The sequence below is a fragment of the Gavia stellata genome, chromosome 4 (assembly GCF_030936135.1).
Source record: "Gavia stellata isolate bGavSte3 chromosome 4, bGavSte3.hap2, whole genome shotgun sequence".
NCBI lineage: Eukaryota > Metazoa > Chordata > Aves > Gaviiformes > Gaviidae > Gavia > Gavia stellata.
In genome coordinates, this window is record NC_082597.1 from 38,270,494 (window position 1) to 38,293,518 (window position 23,025).

General features: G+C 42.4%; 1 protein-coding gene across 2 annotated transcripts in view; it reads left to right on the forward strand.

Annotated features, from left to right (window-relative positions):
- The first annotated feature begins 428 nt into the window (after positions 1-428).
- Positions 429-23,025, forward strand: part of TBC1D30 (TBC1 domain family member 30) — a 31,976-nt gene continuing 9,379 nt past the window's right edge. For both annotated transcript variants that reach the window (XM_059816908.1, XM_059816909.1), the window contains exons 1-8: positions 429-588; positions 5,905-5,966; positions 6,362-6,427; positions 10,977-11,102; positions 12,240-12,425; positions 15,965-16,133; positions 18,350-18,518; positions 22,263-22,368. In XM_059816908.1, the coding sequence (XP_059672891.1) occupies positions 429-588; positions 5,905-5,966; positions 6,362-6,427; positions 10,977-11,102; positions 12,240-12,425; positions 15,965-16,133; positions 18,350-18,518; positions 22,263-22,368 (1,044 nt within the window). The remainder of the gene's footprint in view (positions 589-5,904; positions 5,967-6,361; positions 6,428-10,976; positions 11,103-12,239; positions 12,426-15,964; positions 16,134-18,349; positions 18,519-22,262; positions 22,369-23,025) is intronic.

Consider the following 23,025-nt stretch of genomic DNA (forward strand, 5'->3'; position numbering starts at 1 on the left):
ATCTGTGTGCAGCCTGGGGGCTGTGCAGCTGTCCTGGAGCCCTTTGCCACCGCTGAGCCCCGCCGCTGCCGCCTGGGCTCCCTTTATTTCTAACGGAGCTGCTGCTCCCCTTCGCCTGGTGGTGCTGGAGGAGGAGGAGGAGGAGAAGCTGCTGGTTTATTCAGGCAGTGATGCTAGGATTGTGGGCGGGAGCAACTCCTTTTTTTTTTTCCCTCCTCTTTTTTTCTTTCTCCTCTCCTTGTCCTCCCTCTTCTCTCCCGCACCTCGACTTTGCTGTCTCCGCACTGCAGATCCCCCCTAGCCAGGAGAGCCGCTGCCGCGCAGCCCGGCCGGGCCACCCCGCCATGCCCCCCGCCCCGCCGCCCTAGGGCCAGCTTGCGGGTACCGCTGGCAGCGAGCGCCCGGCGGGGCGGCGGGCAGAGGCTGCCATGCGGCAGGACAGGCTGACGGGCTCGCTGCGGCGCGGGGGGCGATGCCTGAAGCGGCAGAGCTCGGGCGGCGGCGTGGGCACCATCCTCAGCAACGTCCTCAAGAAGCGCAGCTGCATCTCCCGGACGGCGCCGCGCCTGCTCTGCACCTTGGAGCCAGGTAACCCGCTCCCGCCGGCTGGGCGGCGAGGCGGCGGCTGCAATCCCGTAAGCGGCTTAGCTGGGGCGGGGGGGAGCGGCCGGGCCCCGGGCCGTCGCCTCCCCGCGGGGGCGGCTCGGCGAGGAGGACGCGGCTGGAGGGCGATGAGGGCCGCGGGTAGGCGAGGCGGGGGGCGGCGCCCCGGGGGCGGCGGTGGCCGGCACCGGCCCGAGGCAAATGGCCGCTCCTCGTCGGCTGCCGCTGCGGCGCGAGCAGCCTCGGCGGGGCCCGGCCTGCGTGAGGCGCCGTGGTCGCGGCCTGAGGCGCGGCGGGGTGTACAGAGCGCGGGGGCAGAGGCGGTGGGGGTCCCGCCCGGGCTGGGCCGGCCTCGGGGCGGGGAGCGGGGCCTGCGAGGTCGCCCCGGGCTGGGGAGCGGGCGGAGGCACCAGCGGCGGGTGCGAGGCAGCCCCGGCGGGGGAGACGGGCCCGCCCCAGGCGGGAGGCCGGAGGCGTCCGCGGGCCCTACGGGGAGGCAGCGCACTGCCCCCTTCCCCGGGGGGCTCCTTCCGCCCTCCCCACCCGGCGGATCCCGGCTCTGCCCTCTGGCTCTCCCGTCTCCTTTTCCCGCTCCCTCGCCCGGCATCGCAGCCTCTTTGTGCCGTTTGGCTGTGCCCGGTCCACGCTGCCTCCCTCCCTTCTCCTCTCCCCCCGGGCCGCGGCGCCGCTGCTTTCCGCCAGCCTCTCCCCATCACCCCCGCGGGGCCGAGCCGCCGGGGCCCTGCGGTCTCCCGCAGCCTCACCAGACCTTTCCCGCTAAACCTGCTAACTCCTGACTTGCCGGAGACCCCTCTTCCCGCCCAGCCTTTGTCTGTGGTAGGGTGTTGTCTAAATTCGCAAACATGCCTTTCCCGAGGAGGAAGGCATCGGCTCTGCGGCTATTTTTTCTGGATCCTGCTTCAGTACCACAATCCCTTAAGGACCAGCTGGTCAGCCAGCAACGTGCGTTTGCTCTAGGGAGGTGGGCTCTCAGCAGAAGCACTGATGGGTGATCATAACTGAATGCTAGATTCTAGTTGCCTGCCATCAAAATTTTAGATAATTTGTTTTTTTTATGAAGTATCAGAAATTTAAATTCAATTTACAATGTTAGAGCTGTCACTTGTAGCTAAAATGTTGTCTAATCCTAGGCATTTATGAAACATGCAAGCCTGAGGTCCACTGAAACGTGGAGCAATGCATAGAAATATGTAAGACTCGGTTTCCTATTGTACTAGCTGTGTGTCCATCAAGCACACAATGCTGGCTGCTTCTGTGTTTGAGATGAGTTTCAGATGCTATTATTAATATGGTCTCAGATATATTCTAGTATAGGTTTATGGGGTTGCTGCTATCAAGGAGATTTCCTGACTCATAATTCTCACAGACCCCTGTTCCTACAGTAGTCTTCTAATATCCCAGGTAATGATGTTATCTGGATAATGACATTCTTTTACTTACACTCCCACAAAGACTAGGAGAGATGATCAGAGGCATAACCACGAATGCCATAGTCTTAAAGCTAGGAAATCCCACTGGTTTGGGGTTTCCATAGTGTTTGTATGTAAGTAAATACAGTAACGTTATTCAGGATGCATGCTTTCACAGAGTGGTGGAGATGGGGTGCCTAATGAGCCCTTTAAAAAAATAAGCTGAATTAAGTTTCCTTCAGATTTTCTTAGCGTCTCTATCAGCTCTCTGTTTGTATTGGGAAGTTTCTGTAGGCTGCAAATTTTAGATGTGCCATGATGCATCACAGTGAGCTCTGGCTCCTGACAAAAGTGATTTCATGCGGAGTTACTCAGAATGTTACTTTCATTTCTCATTTTGCAGATGAGAACCTACATTTAGAGATAAATTACAGGGCAAGGCTAAGAATCTTCCTGAAACAACAAGTGATCATAAGGTGGTAATTTACGTTGCCATTTTCCCCCCAAGTTTGGACTCCTACTGCACACGAAGCTGCTTTAGGCCTTTTTCCTCATTTGTTTTCAATAAAATATTTATTGGCTTTCCATGGGAGAGGTTTCAACAGCTGCTTTTAGGTACAGCCAAGGATCTACAGTGATGTGCTTTGTAAGTTTGAAGCTATGGCTCACATAGGAGCATCAGAATAGATCATCTTCCTACCCTTTTTCTGGTTTAGTATTTCTGAAAAATTCCCAGAATTTGCCCCATCCTTTTGTTTAATGTTGCCGAGGAGTGGGGATTTTACTCTTTCACTCAGGTACTTGGCTGACCGCAACATTTTTCTCCCATCTTGTGGCTCATTATGAGGTCCTGTGGTACATTTTGGTCATGCAGTGGAAGACTGCTAAGGTTTGGGAATCCTAGGGGTATAATCTTCCCTCTTACAGCCTTTTGTTGTCAGGAGTCATTGTGTATCTTGCATGGAAAAGCTAACGGGACTGGGTTTTGTGGTGTTTTATCTTTTTCTTTTTTTTTTCTTTTCTTTTTTAAATAGCTTTTCTGCAGTGGTTTCTGGTGACCTGGTTGCAAGGGCATTGAACAGGCCTTACTTTGGCATTCCCCTACTTTTCAGAAATTCGACTGGTGCCAAATACATGTACCTTTGTGTGTGCTTGTATTCGTGGAGCTAATAATTCGTATGTGTTCCCAAGACATTCCTGCTTACATAAGTTAATATGCTTTTTAGGTATGAAGCATCAGTTGAAAGTGTATGATCTGGAGGTGATACTTAGTATGTCAAATGACACTGTAGCTTGGCTGGCTTGATGTAAAAGGGCTGAGTTGTACTGACAGCGCTTACAGTCCCCGAGAGTAGGAACTATTGCTGCGTGTATGGTACATTTCTGCCAGGCTGTCCATGCAGAGGAGCTGGGAAGAAAAGTTCCCATAAGGCTCCAAGGGGTCTTTTCTGCAAAGAGCATGTGTTTGCGTAATGGAGAGGAATGTGGCCCAGAGATGGAGGATTGACAAAAGGGGAAAATCCGGTGAAAACGGGTGCAGGTCTGTGATAAGGTTGGAGGGATATGGGGTACTGAGGGGGGAAGAAGCTATCAGGGAATCTAAGTTAGCTTGTGGGGAGAAGGCAACTGAATGCAGAGTTAAAGGGAGTTGCTGGTAAGATGTAGCAGATGACGCAAGTGTAAGTGAGGAAAGACAGTATGTGGAAGGCGGCCCTGGGGAAAGACTGGTGATGATCCAGGCAAAAGTGGACAGGATGAAAATGACAAGACTGAGAGAGAGAAAAAAAAAAAAAAAAAAAAAGTAGTAAGTAGGTGCAGAGGTGGGAGATTTGTTAGGAAAAGGGGAACAATGGAGGTTGGAAGGTTTGGGAAACCAAGAGAGATTGGAATAAGGATAGGTATTAATTTCCTTAAGCTCTAAAGTCCAAGGACAAATTCAGTGAGGAGTGCAGAAACTGCACATAGCAAGATGGTTCTTCTGCCAGAAATAAGAAACAGGCAATGAAGTGCTGCTTCTAGCTTGGTGGTTGCCCTCCTGCAGATGCCCTGGGAAGTTCCTGGGTGGGTACAGCTTTCCTTGCTCTGTCTTAGAAAACTGTGAAGTAATATTTGGCTGCTGAGTTGGAAATTAATACATGATTATTTTGGAAGGCTATTGCTTCTTTGCTACAAGGCAGTGTTAGATAACTTGTCAATATCTGTTGCCTTAATAAAAGGAGTTCTTGGTCATGATATCTTTTTGTACATATTAGGGTTTTCCAGTACTCACCACTAGATTGCTTGGGAATGAGACTCACTTTTTCGCATTTACAGCAAACGTGATACAATTTCATCTTAGTAGGTTACTGGCATTGTTACATTGCTTTGAATTATTATGAAAAGATTTATCTATTAGGAGTCCCTGCTGAGTACCATGGATTGTGGGAAAGAACGCTAATAAACAGTTACTTCCAGGAATAAGTGTTAATCTTTTAATGTTTTCCAAGACATTTCTATTATGTTTTGAAGCCTTTGTTTTTCTAGATCTGACAAGCATGTCTTTTAAATCTGAAGCAGGGAAATGAAAGCATCAATCCCCACATCTCAGTGATGCAGTTCTAAAATTCTAAACAGTACTGGTTTTTGTGTGAATTGTCTTCCTTCTCACTCCACCAATGGAAAAAAAAAAAGCCTTGAAGGAGAAGGCTTTGTCTTTAAAAACCTTACTGCTTGATAAATACATATTTAAATGACTCATCACCACTTCAGTATGCAAATGCTGAAAGCCGTTTTACATTCCATAACTAGCAAATGCCACTGCAATTTGGGTTTCTGTCAAACTCGCAGGCTTAGTCCTCCACAGCACTGAGTATTACTGGTGAGTTGATTAGCATATATTTTATATACTTAAAACCTTGCAGGATTAGAATCTGTCTTTTTATATATATGGCTACTAAAATATATATTAAAAATGTTTGGCTTGATATTCTAGAAAGACAAGAAGCTATGCATAACATAATTTTAAATATGGAGCAATACATCGTAGTAAACTGTGGAGGAAAAATGAAGAAAGGCTTTATTCTTTATGACAGAAGACTTGAGGGAGGGGATGCAATGCGACGCGGTGTTCAGCACCTGAGCTGTGGACAGCGGCATTTGAAGGAGCAAAGACTTGTACATTCAAAATGTGGGGTATAAAGCAAGTTAAAAGTGTTACTATTTTTCATGTTATGGCATACTCCAGTGCCACAATCGGGATCCAGTGTAGGCCAAACTTGAGATCCTAGTATTTTATGTAATATTGTGTTTTATAGATTATTAGCAGGTGTGCTTCATAACAACTAACATGATTTGGTCATATGGCCAAAATAAAATCTAAGCTTAAATGAGAATACTGACCAAATGTGCTTTATGTTCTGAGGAATTATAAAAAAAACCTATATTCTGAGCAATAAAATAATTTTAGTACCCCAAACTTAGAAATTAGTTTCGAGTGATTTAATGTCAAGAAGTTGAAATAGATGAAAAGAAACTGTCTCTGTATATATTTTTTCTGTGGATGCATATGATAGTTTGCAGTGTACAAATATAGTCTGTAGAATAGTGAACTACATGATTTTTAGTGAAATGAGTTGTGCCAAACTACATCATTAGAGTAAAGAGGGTATTACTGCATTTTAAAAAAATTTTGTCCATGTATGTCTTATCCATGTGGATTCAAGGCACATGTTGTGAAGACAAGAATTCACAGAAACAGGTTGAAATGTAGTTGTTGAAACATGTAGCTGAAATCTTGTGTTCTTATTTCAATTGTGGGTGGGTTTTTTTTTTTTTCCTTCTGAGTGAAATGAAAATAATGACAATGATTATTTTTTTTCCTTTTTGTTTCTAGGGGTTGATACAAAATTGAAATTCACTCTTGAACCATCTTTAGGTCAAAATGGTTTTCAGCAGGTAATTTGATTCATTTTTCTCTTGAGTTATGAAGGACTGGGTTCTCTTAATCAAGGTACTTGCCCTCGTTCAAAAGTGCATCTGTCAATATAATGTCAGGATATTATTTGCAGTTGCATCAAGAGCTGTTCTGTTAGTATTTGGAAAATGCAACAGGCTTTCATTGTTTACTCAGATATCTCATAAGTCTTTGTGTTCTAGAATATTGTATTTTTGTTATATCATTAAGTAATCAATCTGTATTTTCCCTGTGAGTGTATTAAGCAGTTAAACTCTTAAATGTGTGCAGTAAAATGAAATGAATGTGCACGTCTGCAGTGTTGTAAATGTTGCTATATTGGTGCATTAAGCTAATGGTGTGGATTTCATATGTTTTTGGATGTTTTTGCTTTTAGTGGCATGATGCGCTCAAAGCAGTGGCCAGATTGCCAACAGGCATACCGAAAGAATGGCGGAGAAGGGTAGGTAGACCTGTACGCTTTGTGGGACGTGTTGCCTGTGGGTTTCTCAGGAGAGATGAATGACATCCGTATTATCAGTGTTTTTTAACAAATATTTGGAAGTTTTAAGTTTAAGTTGTACTGGGGATTTTTCCTAGTTTACATTCTTCAGTGATAACCTCACAGGGCAGCTGGAGAGACTGAGGAGACAGGTAAAGATGGTGTTTTCCATAGTTGGGCTCTTTCTGTTTGAGGCTTAGGTAACTTACTCTGGTGCAGATGTTATTTCTTCATTCTGTCAGTCTCAAGGAATTGCTTTGGTGAAGCTGCCCCCGCAGCTGAAGATCAACTGAAAGGAGAGCAAATCTCCAGTGTAGGCTGTCATACTTATGATGGTGAAGTTGATAGATGCTAGTGCTGACAAGAATGCTCATAGAAACATTTGATGGGGGAAAGGCAGATTGCTTAAATTAGGGAAGTTCAGAGTCAGGAGTGATGTAGAATAGTAGAGTGCACCATTAATCGGAAGTTGCACTGAGTTAGTGTTGTAGGAAAGGGTCCAGTGGGATTTTGCTAAACTTACTTCATTGCTTTCTTCAACAATGTTTGAAGTTCCCTAGCCTAAAAAAAGGCATGTCTATTAATCTTTTCTATAAAACTGAGTCACACGGTCTCAGCTTTAAAAACGCAATTTTAATAAAAAGAATATTTTTAAAGCTGTATAAAATACAGGAACCTTATGAAATTCCAACCATAGTGATTCTGTGTGAAAGGCAAGTGTAGTTTACTGCACGTGGGGCGGAATAACCCCATGCATCAGTACAGGTTAGGGGCTGACCTGCTGGAAAGCAGCTCTGTGGAAAGGGACCTCAGAGTCCTGGGGGACAACAGAATGACCATGAGCCAGCAATGTGCCCTTGTGGCCAAGAAGGCCAACGGCATCCTGGGGTGCATCAAGGACAGTGTGGCAAGCAGGTCAAGGGAGGTTATCCTCCCCCTCTACTCTGCCCTGGTGAGGCCATGTCTGGAGTACTGTGTCCAGTTCTGGGCTCCCCAGTTCAAGAAGGACAGGGAACTGCTGGAAAGGGTACATCAAACGGCTACAAAGATGATTAGGGGACTGGAACATCTTTCTTATGAGGAAAGGCTGAGGGACTTGGGTCTTTTTAGTTTGGAGAAGAGAAGACTGAGGGGGGATCTTATGCTTGTAAATACTTAGGGGGTGGGTGCCAGGAGGCTGGGGCCAGTCTCTTTTCAGTGGTGCCCAGTGACAGGACCAGAGGTAACAGGCACAAACTTGGTCATAGGAAGTTCCATCTAAACATGAGGAGGAACTTCTTTACTTTGAGGGTGGTAGAGCACTGGAAGAAGTTGCTTAGAGAGGTTGTGGAGTCTCCTTCTTTGGAGATACTCAGAACTCGCCTGGACGCATTCCTGTGCAATCTGCTCTAGGTGAACCTGCTCTGGTAGGGGGGTTGGACTAGATGATCTCCAGAGGTCCCTTTCAACCCCTATCATTCTGTGATTCTGTGAAAATATATGTAGTTTCATTGATTTTTGATGTATCAGATTAATTTTGTTTTCCTGTTTTCTTTTTGCTATCTTTCCAAACCGAACTGTTCCTTTTTACAAATCAGGAGGGAAGGAAACAGAAGACTTACAGTGGCATCGTTTTCCTCACACAACTATGATTTTATTTTTAATCTACAACTCCAATGAATCATTATATCCATCTAACAGCCTTTTTTGTTTCCTGAAATGTTCTTTTCCCACACTCCAATAAGTCTCTCAGACACTTTTCTGTGGTACATGAGTGGCAGAGGTCATAGAATCAGAGAACGGTTGAGGTTGGAAGGGACCTCTGGAGGTTATCTGGTCCAACCCCCTTGCCCAAGCAGGGCCACCTACAGGTGGTTGCCCAGGACCGTGTCTGGATGGCTTTTGAGTATCTCCAAGGAAGGAGAATCCACAACCTCTCTGGGCAATCTGTGTCAGTGCTCTGTCACCCACACAGTAAAAAAAGTGTTTCCTAGTGTTCGGATGGAACCTTCTGCGTTTCAGTTTCTGCCCATTGTCTCTGTATGCGCATCTCGAATACTGTGTTCAGTTTTGGGCCCCTCACTACAAGAAGGACATTGAGGTGCTGGAGCGTGTCCAGAGAAGGGCGACAAAGTTGGTGAGGGGTCTGGAGCACAAGTCTTATGAGGAGCGGCTGAGGGAACTGGGGTTGTTCAGTCTGGAGAAGAGGAGGCTGAGGGGAGACCTTATTGCTCTCTCTACAATTACCTGAAAGGAGGTTGTAGTGAGGTGGGTGTTGGCCTCTTCTCCCAAGTGATTAGCGACAGAACAAGAGGAAATGGCCTCAAGTTGCGCCAGCGGATGTTCAGGCTGGATATTACGAAAAAATTCTTTACTGAGAGAGTGGTGAAACACTAGAACAGGCTGCCCGGGGAAGTGATGGAGTCACCATCCCCGGAGGTGTTCAAGGAACGTGTGGACGAGGCATTGTGGGACATGGTTTAATGGGCATGGTGGTGTTAGTTGATGGTTGGACTTGATGATCTTACAGGTCTTTTCCAACCTTAGTGATTCTGTGATTCTGTGGTCCTGTCACTGGGCATCACTGAGAAAGAACCTGGCTCCGTCCTCTTTGTACCCTCCCTTCAGGTATATATATAAATTGATAAGAACCCCCATGAACCTTCTCCAGGCTGAACAATCCCAGCTCTCTCAGCCTTTCCTCACAGGAGAGATGCTCCAGTCCCTTAATCATCCTTGTGGCCCTTCACTGGACTCTCTCCAGTACCTCTGTATCTCTCTTGTACTGGGGAGCCCAGGACTGGACCCAGCACTCCAGGTGTGTCTCACCAGTGCTGAGCAAAGGGGGAGGATCACCTCCTTCAACCTGCTTGGCAGTGCCCTGCCTGATGTGTCCCTTCTTTGCCACAAGGGTACATTGCTGCCTCATGATCAACTTGGTGTCCAACAGGACCCTCAGCTCCTCCTCTGCAAAGCTGCTTTCCAGCTGGGTGGTCCCCAGCATGTACTGGTGCCTGGGGTTGTTACTTCCCAGGTGCAGGACTTTGCACTTCTTGTTGAACTTCATGAGGTTCTTGTCAGCCCATTTCTCCAGCCTGTCAAGGTGCCTTTGGGCTTATCAGCCACTCCTCTCAGTTTTGTGTCATCAGCAAACTTTCTGAGGGTATGCTCTGTCACATCATCCAACTCAGATCTCTGTCATTTCCTTCTCATTCTGCCCATCTCTGTGTTTGCTCACATGCGACCACATGATGCTAACCAAAGAAGTAGTGTTAAGAAAAGGGATGTGGTCTTTTCACTGCCATTCCCTGGTTTCCCAATGATTTTAAGATTGATATCAAAATAAAGGAAGCATTTTGAGTTGGCAGCATGCTGATTGCCTCCTTTGCTGGCAGCAGGAGCAGGGTGACATCTGCATTATTGCTGTGGCATATGACATTTGTTTTCTGGGGCTGGCAGAGATAAAGAATCCAGTCAAACAACATCAGTAGGATGTCAGCAGTGCCAAAGGCTGCTGGGAGGCAGAGCAGCAGCATTCCTCCGCATGGGTGGCTTTGCAAAAGTGTGGGAAGGGACATTTAAATGCCAAAACCATGAGATTCTGGGAACTGTCTATAAATTCCTTCATCATGCAACTATCAAAGTGTTTAAATCTGTGGGAAGTGTCTGAATTGCTTTTCTCACTTGAGTGAGTTAACGGCTGATACAAAACTTGACCAATTTGTTTTCATGACTTCTTCCAGTTTCCTGAAGAGAAAGATCCTTTATTGTTACTTGTGGTTATTGTATGATCTGTCATGTCTTTCATGGTTCAGGAACTTTTCAAATGTTTAATAAAGGTTCAGCCTTTGTCTTAGATAGACATGTATAAATCTGTTCTGCTAATTATTAGGCTTTAAAAATAGTCAAAATGTTTGTATTCAGAACTCCCTGTAGCACCAACAGTTTAGGAAGTCCTCTTGTAAGGGTAAGTTGCTCTGATCTGAAAGTATCACTTGGATCAATCCCAAATGGTTAATACTAGATGCTATTTCTTATGCAAAGTTGATCAGAAGAGAGCTTTGGTAAAGAAAAGCACCACTAGATTTCTTTTGTGGGGTTTGTTCAAACTCCTCATCCATGGTTGAGTTTGAGGAAAGCCTGCAGCAGCATTACCTTTCTATAAAACTCCTTGCTGGTTATGAGATTGGAAGGGCTGAACTGACAAGGAGGGTCCTTGCAAGAGAGTGTGCTTCCATCTTGGAGGGCCCCTGTGGATTCAGTTTCTGACAATGGACTTGTGTCTTTGTTAGCAGTTCACAGATCTGGACGCTTAATGCTCACTGTTTCCTTCCTTTCTGTTTTAGGGAGCAAGTTATTACTTTAATTGTGCAAAGTTTTTTAGATATAGTCCTGTTCTGCATATTTCAAGTCTAACAGCAAATCACATATGGGTGAAGCTGATGAGGTCTGTCTAAGGGTATGTATCAAAACTGTTCATCTTTTATCTGAGAAATAATTAATTTTGTTGACTTGCCTTGTGTATTTCTAGGTTTGGCTGACCCTAGCTGATCAGTACTTACACAGTATAGCCATTGACTGGGATAAAACCATGCGTTTCACATTCAATGAAAGAAGTAATCCTGATGATGACTCTATGGGCATCCAGATAGTAAAGGTAGCCAGCTAATTTGTTATTTTATTTTAATTTTTTAATGAAGAGTTGAATTTTTTTTTTTAAGAGATGGAATTCAGATTAATTTTGTTCTCTGCAACTGCTTTGGCAAAAATTAGATCTTAATTCTCTTTGGCCCACCAAAATGAGTTCTTCGGCTTCTTTGATCCTTCTTCTGCACTGGTCTGGTTAGTGTTAGCTGGGAAAAAAATTGCTACTACTGATTTTTTTTTTTTTGCTCAATTTCTACTTTGTTATTTTAAAAGAAATACTGAAATTTAATGGAGACAAAGGAACATAAGTGGGTTTTTTTCCTCTTCTCTATAAATAAACGCAAATGTTTGCTGGGACTAAAAAGTGTGTATTATAACATAGCAATTGAGCATTTTTTCAGTTATTTTACAGGAGTGAAACATCTCTGTCTATGTGTATTACTCAGCTAATTAATGTTTAATATTTAAAGCAGTGGGCAGTATTAGGGAAGAGCTTAATGGATTTGTATTGCTGTGGTGACTTAAATATTAGTCTGTTTACCTATTTAGGAGGTATTACTCTGCTTAGGAGAGATTGTGTTCTATAGTCACCTTAATTAGAGTACACGGAGCAAAATACTTTGTGTTCCTGATTATTGCAATTGTCATCTGTACTTGGTAATTTAAGCTTATAGATATTACTTATGAAATATTAAACATTGTAGTACATGTTTTGCCTTTCCCTTATGAATTGCTTAAATCTCAGGAATGCTGTTTCTGTTTTTTTATGTTTTGAAGACTTAGTTACCTAGTAGTTCTTTTATACTTCGATAAAAACAGTTGCTCTTTTTTGTTCAGTTAAGCAGCTGTTATGTCTTGCCTCTTTGAAACCTAGATATCTGTTAACATCTTCTCTGAATACTTCATATGAACATCTTTTAGGTAACTTGTTTACTTAAGAGCTTGCTGAACCTATTTCTCTTCAGTAAGCTTCAGTAAGCTAAAAGTATACAGATTAAAAAAGAAACATTGTCATCAACTTTAGGAGTATGTACTGGGAGCATGGAGGTGGAAGAAAAACTGGGACAGGTGGGAGAACTAAAGGGGGAAGCAAAATGCACATCTTTTCTGTCTGTTATTGTCTTTTTTTTTTTTTTTTTCTTTAAAGGACCTTCACCGAACTGGTTGCAGTTCTTACTGTGGCCAGGAGGCAGAGCAAGATCGAGTGGTATTAAAACGTGTTTTGCTGGCTTATGCCAGGTGGAATAAATCTGTTGGCTATTGTCAAGGGTTTAACATACTAGCTGCACTTATTCTGGAAGTAATGGAGGGCAATGAAGGGGATGCCCTGAAAGTGAGTAAAATTATTTTTTTTTCAGTGTTGAAGATTGTTTTCATTTAGTGAACTTTAGAATAAGCCAGTGCGTTAATTTTGTAGACAGCCTAAAAGAGCAGGACTTAAAGTAGTCAACCAATTTATATCTGTGGATTGTTTGTTATCCTGTCTGAGCTAAAATGAACAGTTTGAATGTTATCACTGTTAAATTTTTTTTCAAACAGAAACAACTGAGGGCTTGGCCATAATAAAAATAAATCAGAACACGGCTACTGGCTTTAGAATATCTTATCCCATAATCCCAAATCTGCCTCAAACACCATAGGTAGCTGAAACCTTCAGATTCCGTTACCAGCCTCTTGTGTGGCAGTAGCATGTGAGGCAGTTAATAAATTTGCTGCATTTTAAAGCAAATTCTAGGAAAACACAAAATAAATGTTTAAAATGAAAATAAATCACTTTGAAGCTACTTTCTGGGCTACATTAGTCATACAGTTTTATTTTTTAGACCTTTTCTATTCTAATTAAAAGAAAGCTTCGTGAAATTTATAATTTGTCAGAAAATGGAAATACAGTTTACTACAGGACGTGGTTTAAGGTTTGCCAAGATCATGTGCAAATTTACTTAAGTAAACTTGCTCATATGTGTAAGTTGGGGTCAAATTAGTAAAAGATGACTGTGACTCTTGAGATACTGAGCTGTTTGTTTTGCCTTAGACAATGATTTAAATATGGTAAATATTTAAATACATTCAGAGCTCCTAAAGTATAAAGCTTTTGGTAGTAGAGTCCGGCTAGCTGGTATTTAATACTTCATTCTAGAGAGCTGCCTGTAAAAGGAAGAAAATACCATAAAATACCTACTTTATATCAGAGAGTAAAATTTCCTTTCAATAATTCTTGCTAGAAATTTCCTCAGTATTTTCAACTATAATTTATCATATTTTATTGTGATCTTATACTGTCCAGAAGCTCCTAAAACACATTATGATGATATAGGAAATGCGATTGCCCAAGGTTTATGAAGTCCAAATTGATTATAAGAACTGTGTGCATCCTTATATTATTGGATAATCTTTCACTGTGAGTGGTGTCAGGCTCCTTGTGCTAAGGAGGCAATGGAACGGTGCCAGACTGTCCTGGAGAGGTAAAGCACTGAAGGCTGTTAGAACCAAAATGGGCCTTACCTGGCAAAAATAAGAATGGAAAATAAAGTAATTTCTTTTCCAAGCTTAGTGCGTGGCTTTGTAGGGTTGGAATTTCCCCAGAAGAGAGAGGGGGAAAAGGGAAAAAACAGCCAAACCACTGAGGGGGGGAGGGGGGAAGGAATTGGAGGTTAGCATGTGGCTGTTTCATTGTTGTAGTCATTGCTGTCTAAAGCAAGTGATGAGTGGCTTTGGAACAGCTGCAGAGGCTGTTGCCTGTAAAGCTGCCCTCAGGATTGGAGCTATGGGAAACTATGTTTGGATTATTGCAGAGTCTAGGAGTTAAGGGGGGCAAGGGGATTCTCAGGGCTCACCAGTCATGTCCCCTTTCTGGGATGGATGTTATAAACAAAAGCTCTGTGTCTGGGAAGTGTCTCCCAGAGGCTGGGAAATAGCTGGTACTACAGACATCATGGGGCTTTAACAGCACAGGAGCCAACATGGTAGCTTCAGTGAATGCCCAGCCAGGGATGCTTGAGTCTTCACTAGTTAAGGTAAGCATGTTTAAGTTAAATCCCTTAAGACACCTCAAAGTTACCCTACTGAAATTATGGTAAGCAAGAAAATCATAGCTTGCATGTATAGAAGCTATCAAAGTATGCATAAAAGTCTTACAGATTCTGAAACTTAAAAACCATTTTTTCCTGCACATTATTGTGGGGAAATATTACAAAGTCAAACAATAAAAAGAAATGTGCACAGAGAGATGTCATGAAGAAAGTATCTATGGCAAACTGGTAAATGTGTGAAGCTGCTTTTTTAAAAAAGCATTCTCAAAACAATTCACATGCCAGTGAAATGGAATGGACTTCAGTGTTGCAAAAATTTCTGTTCTTTCCTGTGCTCTCATATATCTGAGATTTCTTGATTTTGCTCCCACCACACAGTGGGAAGGAAGCAAAAGCCTTTATAAAATGGTTTCTTTAAGGTAGGGATTTATGGCTTATGTCATAAGAAATTAATGAAAACACCAATAGCATAGTTGTAAGTTGATGTTTTATATTAAATTATTCTTCCATTGGTTGAACTATTTCTGAACAAAATAAAGCATATTTTTAAAAGACGATGAGGTGTCCCAGTATTCAGCAAAGGTTAGGGAATGCATCTGACAAAATATGAGACTCCAGCTTACCTGCGTACCATGTTTTGATCACCTTTTTCCTTTCAATCCTTAAAACTTAACACAAACAAACAAAAAATGTGTAGAAGCTATTGATTTGCCTGTATCAGCTACTGATCTACATGCTTTAAAACATGGAGCAAGAGACTGTTATTGCCTGAGAAAATCTTGCAAGGTCAAGTGGTAGTACGCGGTCACAAGCAGCTGGGAGAGAAAAGGAAGCAGTCAGACTATGGAAGGTGGTGCTCTTGGAAGTCTAGTGTCTGCCAAGCTATTTTTGTGGGCATCTTATGAAAAGAGAGGGATTGGAAGGAGGATTTTCTCCTATATACAAAGGTGCCATTGTCCTCTCAAGCATTAGAGGCTGTATGAAACAGATTGTAAGGATGTTCATTTGAAATTTTAACAAAGGAGTAATGGAGAGTAGAAGCAGATGGGATGAGCATGCAGGCTCTCTGGATATGGTTTGTAGAGTGGCCATAGAAATTGTAAAAGATCCTGAAGTAAAGGTCAGCATCTTCTGTTGGGCTGATGATATACATCAACTTCTGCATATTTCTTTGTTGCATTTGTTCATTCTCAAAAGTTTGACAGTATCCAGTTAAAACATTACCACCCATGTTGAGCTATCTCATTTGAAATAGATGTCTGTTTAGTGTGTCTCATGCTGCTTAATTTAGCAGCTTTTAAAGTGACAAGACGAAGTGCAGCACGTGGTAACATACCACAGTAAAACGTGTGGAGAATGTTTTTTAAGGAACAGTATCTTGCATTTTGGAGAGGAAAAAAGATGATTTGGAAAATCAGTCTTCTGGCTGTGGCAGTTAACAACCAGAGAAGGGACAGCGGAACTTTCCAACAGTGTGGAGAATCTCATAAACACATACAGCATCAGAAGTGCCAAAAGTTGCCTTTGGTTTGAGTAATGCTTCCAATTTGATCATAGCTTACTGTGACATTGATTTCGGTCATTAATGGTTCATAAATTCTGGACAGCTTCAAGAGGCCTTTGCACCTTGATTGTTTGTGGATGCCTAGAGTACCTGTCGATGCTTAAAATGATAATGTTTTCTCCCCATATAAATGGAGATACAAGAGGCATGTGTTGCCGCTGGCTCCAAGCCATTCTTTAGTGAACAGAGAACTTTAAAATTCTGTATTTTTTTTCTGTTATTCCCAGAAAATAACTGGCTCTGTAAGTCCTATGTGATTATATTTCATTTTCCCCACAGATCATGATTTACCTAATTGATAAGGTGCTTCCTGATAGCTATTTTGTCAATAACCTCCGTGCTCTATCTGTGGATATGGCTGTTTTCCGAGATCTTTTACGAATGAAGCTTCCTGAACTGTCCCAGCACTTAGACACCCTGCAAAGAGCTGCTAACAGAGAAAGTGGAGGTAGGTTTAACAGAAAATGCTATTAAATTCCTTTTTGCTATTGTTTCATCTGAGCACTGGTCTAAAAATACAGTCTTTTAAGTGTTTACATGAGTTTATTGCTTAGAATATATATTTTAAATTGTTAAGGTGAAAGATGGCAGTTTCCATTGTTCATAACCTTAACATAAATAGGTGGTGCTCTCAGGGAAAAAATAAAGGGGAAATAATTTGGTCCCACCACTAACTGCAAACAGAATTGTGTTGACAAAGATATTAAATGCATAGAGTGACAACACTGTAACACACAGCTTAGTACAAGGGCTACCTTGAAAAGGTTGTTTCTTGCCTTAGCTGAAGATACCTGTCCTACCATTGCTCCTTGTAGTTGCTAGCTTACATAGCTGTTCCGGGAAGAGTTACAATGTGAGACCCAATGGTGGATGGTTAGTATTTCTTCATCTGAATGCTTAGCAATACACAGGTGCAAGAATCATTAAGGTTGGAAAAGACGTATAAGATCATCAAGTCCAACCATTAACTCAACAATACCATGCCCACTAAACCATGTCCCGCAGTGCCATGTCTACGCATTTTTTGAACACCTCCAGTGATGGTGACTCAACCATCTCCCTGGGCAGCCTGTTCCAATGCTTCACCACTCTCTCAGTAAAGAAGTTTTTCGTAATATCCAGCCTGAACCTCCCCTGGTGCAACTTGAGGCCATTTCCTCTCGTTCTATTGCTAGTTACATGGGAGAAGAGACCAACACCCACCTCTCTGCAACCCCCTTTCAGGTAGTTGTAGAGAACGATGAGGTCTCCCCTCAGCCTCCTCTTCTCCAGACTGAACAACCCCAGTTCCCTCAGCCGCTCCTCATAAGACTTGTGCTCCAGACCCCTCACCAGCTTCGTCACCCTTCTCTGGACACGCTCCAGCACCTCAATGTCCTTCTTGTAGTGAGGGGCCCAAAACTGAACACAGTATTCAAAGTGCCTAGTACAGGGGGACAATCACTTCCCTAGTCCTGCTGGCCATACTATTTCTGATCCAGGCCAGGATGCCGTTGGCCTTCTTGGCCACCTGGGCACACTGCTGGCTCATCTTCAGCCGGCTGTCAATCAACACCCCCAGGTCCTTTTCCACCAGGCAGCTTTCCAGCCACTTGTCCCCAAGCCTGTAGCGTTGCCTGGGGTTGTTGTGACCCAAGTGCAGGACCTGGCACTTGGCCATATTAAACCTCATACAATTGTACTTCTTGGGTTGCTAACTGAAAACTGGTTTTGCACTGTGATTTTTTTTTTTTTTCTTTTTTTTTTTTCTCCCCTGGTATAGCATTCCCTCCAGACTCTTTCTTTTTTAAACAAGATAGGGAGTGTTTTGGGGAGAGTGGGTTTTTTGTTGTTGGTTGGGTGGGTTTTTTGTCAGTCTGGAAGCTAAGTGCACTCTGAGTTCCATCTTCGAAAAGATCTGTTCCCATGTTCCATATAAATAAACTGTGACTGTGCCCAAACTGTATAAAAACAACAAAGGGATATCAAGGAAGTATTTGCTATTTGAAAGTGTTTTCACAGGCAGCAGCCTCTTTGGTCATGGCCTTCAGTGCATCAGTTGATACTGGGATGCACAAAGCGTTCTCTGAGCATAAATAGAAAGTAAAACTTCTGAGTTCCAGGCTGAAATACTAAATCTTGTTTGAAACTTAACAAGCCAAAAGGAAAACTGAATGCGTTATAGTCGCTTCTGCTAAGCTGGCAGTGCATCAGGGTATTAAAACAATAGATAAGACTTTACAGAGACGGTCACCTTCATGTAGATAAAGACTTCTTACGCCATTAGTTTCTGAAGAAATGCAGTGTTTTGGGTTTGGTTTTTTTTTTTTTTTTTTTTTTTTTAAATAAAAGCTTTTAGCTCATATGGCTTTGGAGTAGGGCAGGAAATCTTTCTGATATAAGGAAAAAAAAAGTGTGGTGTTTTCCAAGGTTTACAGTCCAAAATAAATGCTGCTGCTGCTGCTTAGAGCTTTTTGCAGTACAGCAGAATGGAAGGTGACTAAGTATGTAATTTTTCCATTGCTCTTTTTCTCAGCTTATCTTTGGGATAGCTGCAGGCTAAGTAAGTTTTGACCAGTAAACAGAGGTACTAGAATGTCTGGTGGATTTCAGTATGCAGTTTACACTCCTTGTAAAATAATAGTAAATTACAATTACTTTAAGCTTTTTTTTTATTTATTTCAGGAGGCTACGAACCCCCACTTACAAATGTCTTCACAATGCAGTGGTTTCTGACCCTCTTTGCCACTTGCCTGCCTAACCATACAGTTCTGAAGATCTGGGATTCAGTATTCTTCGAAGGCTCTGAAATTATACTGAGAGTAGCTTTGGCTATCTGGGCAAAGTTAGGAGAGTAAGTGGTCATTTTTATCTGATTTTTTGTTTCAGTATGAGCAATGTGTGTAACTTACGTTGTTCTGAAGAGCGTTTTCTCAATTCTAAACAAGATGCAATTTTTCAGGAGAATGATTCTGGTTTGAAAAAGCTGCACAAATTGCCTCTATGGCTTCCCCAAAAACATGTGCTTCTGACATCGTGTCAGAATGGGCATGATAATTAATTGACCCTTGCTGCAGGAAATGTCTCTAGTTGTTTGCATTGTCTGTGTATAATGTCTTCATGCTATGCTAAAAGGTTGGTTGGACTTTCTAGAACATAGACCTCTGAGGGAGCTGGTAAACACTCTGAAACACATACAGAGAGACTTGAGGGTGACCAGCTAATTTAAAGAATTACAGAATCACTAAGGTTGGAAAAGACCTGTAAGATCATCAAGTCCAACCATCAACCAACAAACACCACCATGCCCATTAAACCATGTCCCACAATGCCTTGTCCACACGTTCCTTGAACACCTCCAGAGATGGTGACTCCACCACTTCCCTGGGCAGTTTATTCCAGTGTCTCACCACTCTCTCAGTAAAGAAATTTTTCCTAATATCCAGCCTAAACTTCCCCTGGTGCAACTTGAGGCCATTTCCTCTTGTCCTGACACTCATCACTTGGGAGAAGAGACCAACACCCACCTCTCTGCAACCCCCTTTCAGGTAGCTGTAGAGAGCGATAAGGTCTCCCCTCAGCCTCCTCTTCTCCAGACTGAACAACCCCAGTTCCCTCAGCCGCTCCTCACAAGACTTGTGCTCCAGACCCCTCACCAGCTTCGTCGCCCTTCTCTGGACACGCTCCAGCACCTCAATGTCCTTCTTGTAGTGAGGGGCCCAAAACTGAACACAGGATTCGAGGTGCGGCCTCACCAGCACCGAGTACAGGGGGACAATCACCTCCCTGCTCCTGCTGGCCACACTGTTTCTCATACAGGCCAGGCTGCTATTGGCCTTCTTGGCCACCTGGGCACACTGCTGGCTCATATTCAGCCGGCTGTCAACCAGCACGCCCAGGTCCTTTTCCGCCAGGCAGCTTTCCAGCCACTCGTGCCCAAGCCTGTAGCGTTGCCTGGGGTTGTTGTGACCCAAGTGCAGGACCCGGCCCTTGACCTTGTTTAGTGGGGTACCTGAAGCTGGGGATGTTAATTCCCTTATTTTCACTTAAGGAGACTTAAGGATTTGAGATCATTGGCTACCCCAGAAAAGAGTTCAGTGTTACTAAGAGAATGATTTAGTGTTACATGGTTCTTTTCTGGTAAGGCCTGCAAACAAATTTTCCTGATGTTCTCTGCACATTTTAGCCAAGTTTCTATTATAGTCCTTTATGGCCTTGGAAACTCGCCACATAGGACAAAACACAAGAGATGGTTAGTTCTTCTAAACTCTTCTTCTGTTGTCACAGCAAATATTTGTATTCCGAAGCGTGTACAGTGCTCCTGGAGAAACGAGTTTTGTCACTGACTTCAGTGGGAGGTATGAGCTCTGTCAGGTTGAGCAGATGTTAGTTCAGCTGGAAACTTTTTTCAGCTGGCGTCAGCAGCTGCATCAAATTTTTCTTGTGATGCCTAACAATACTCACCTTCCTTTCTTCCCTGAGACTGAACCACTGGGATTTATGTTCAGCTCTGTCCTTGGAGGTTTCATTTCTTTTTTCTTTCTGAATAAATTAGCACTGCAGTCCAGTAGCATTGTAAGAGACTTTGTTTAGTATATTTAATTTTTAATCTGAAGAATAATTATTAGAAGAACAATTTCCTAAGAGCCTTATTTGTTCATTTCATGAATGAAACTTGCATAAATCATTTGCATTAGGATTAAGCTATATGTAGTCCCATTGTGCTTTATTACTTTGAGCCATACCTTTAGATAAAAGGTCCTGTTGCAGTGGGTCTCTGTGCACTTAAAAGCTATAATTAAAAATGTTCCAACTCATAACATGATAAAAAAGAAAGTCACTGCTTTGAAGATTTTACCATAAAACTTAAAGCAAAAATGAAATGTGTTTCATAAAAATTGGAAGGAACAGAATGAAGAAATCTATAAGAATATGTCCAAAAGAATAAGCTGATCAGACTGCACACCTTGTAACTATTGTTTGTGGGGAATGGAAGAAGGTCTGGCACATTTGGGGGCAATTAACAGAAAGGGACACTGGTGTGATAACTAGAGATCCAGAAGATGATGAGTCACTAAAACTGAACAAGAATTGAAATTCAGTAAGCTTGTGATTAATGATATCAAATGAGATGAGGAAGTAAAAGATCAGGCACTATGTCTTTGCTGGGAGAAGATTGTGATTTTGTTCCTCTTTCTTCTCCACTAGCAGTAGAACCAGGGGGGTTTAAAGAAATGGGGCCTGAAACAGTGATCATAGTCTCATGATCTTCGTACTTCTCAAGACTATTTTTCTAAACATGAAAATGGGGTGAGAAGTGCTTTTCCTAAAACGTGGGCGGTTCAATCATATGTCTGTTTGAGGGAGACTGAAGGAATGGTGGGGTTAAAAATAGGTGCAGTAGAGAAAGCAGTATGTGGAGGTCATGACAGCCTGAAGGTATCAGGGAAGGTAAGCAGTAAGTTTGTGATAATTGGCTACATAGTCATTGTTTCTACAGTTGTTGGGTTGTTTTTGTTTTGTTTTGTTTTTACTACCTAATCATTCTTTTAGCTAAACTATGTTAGGATTTCAGTAGGAGTTTCTTTAGTTCAATGGGTAGACACTGAGGATCAAGGGAAGCTTCCTCTTCTAATCCTTAAGAAAAAAGGCCGTATACTTTTTTGATCATTCCAGCGGCTGTATTTTACAGGGGAGGCTACAATGTGTAGCCAGCAATGCACTTGATAGGGATAGAAGTGAAACAAATTTTTCACTTGATGGGAGAGGATGTTTAGCAGTTGACTCTGATGTATGTAGAACAGCAACTTACAAAAGCATACTACTCATATTTCTCTTCCTCTAGCTGACATTCTGTGGGTGATTCTGTGTTTTTAGAAATTTAAAGAAAAGCGGGGGGGGGGGGGGGGGGGGACAAAACCCAAACAAAAAACCCCACCAAAACAAACAAAAAAACCCAAAAACAAACCAAAAAAGTCTGCATCTCTAAGTTAGAAATAGCTTTCACAAGTATGCAGGATATGAGTGAATTTTCCTTCATTCTGCATTATGTGAGCTCAGCTCTTTTGAATACAATGACATCTATAAACACACCTATACTTAATTTACTCTACCAGAATGTTTTCTGGCCAGCTTGTTTTTTTTGTTCCCATCTGACAAAAAGATAGTTCTGCCAGTGAATTCAGCCGTTTGGTCCATAGTGAAAAATGGGTGATGAGGCAGTCAAGAAATCTTTATGCTCTGTTTTTGAGCTGATGGGAGAGCTCCCTTGTGCTAGTAGGAGGCAGGATTTATTGATTCTCATGTTGTAGAAACGAAAGAGGCAGAGGGAATTACCTGTCTGGACATGCATGAATCCTTTATCATGAGCAGTCAGGACAGTAAGCTATGCTCAGTACATCCTTTTACTGCACCAGTATTTCCAATGTGATGTGCACAGTTTTATTATTTGGAAGTGTAGGGAGGATTGCAATAAACTTAAGAATTAAGGTGACTAATGGAAGCGCATATTTTATGATGACAGAAAGTTCAGTTTTGGTTTGGAGGTGTAGAATCATATGTAAAAGTAAAATAAAAAACAACATGTATTTTGATGTAGGCAAATAGAGTGTTGTGAAACTGCAGATGAGTTTTACAGTACCATGGGCAAGCTGACCCAGGAGATGCTGGAAGACAGTTTGATTGACAGCAATGAACTCATGCAGGTGAGTAATTGTGATACAATTATTGTGTTTTCTGTGTGTCCTTTAGGTGCTGATTTCTACAAATTACATTTTTGTTTAGATACTGCAGAAACATAAACCCTCCCAAGAGTAAATGTTTAAGATAACTGAGTTGAGCTAGCATGTCAATGAAGCAAATAGATGTCCTGCAGTTAAAGCTAAAATCTTATCTTATACATTAACTATAGAGAACCACTAGGCTCCATTTGATAAAAATTGGTTCTATGTTAACAGCTGAAAGTTTGTTGTGATATAATGGCCAGTTGGATTTACGCAAGTAAGATGTAAAATCTTTTAGTAGTCATAATTTTTAGGATGTTTTATTTTTATGTTTTGGCCAGTTATTTATTACATTCTGTCCTTTTCATTCTGCAGACACTGTGGGAGATGAGTTTATCAAGTGAAAAGGGAGAAAAATATCCTTCATGATTTAAAAAAAAAAAGCCATGAACAGTCGTCAGTGAACTATAAACAAAGACATTTGTAGATAATTGCAGGCCCCGAATTCTTAAAGCATATGTCATTGTATGAGAACAAAGATTCATGTTGTTCTGGGAAAGGAAAGGGCCTTTAGTATTACAGATGTAATTGTATTGATTTGCACTTACACTTTTTTTTTCCCCTGGTATCCTTGAGGTG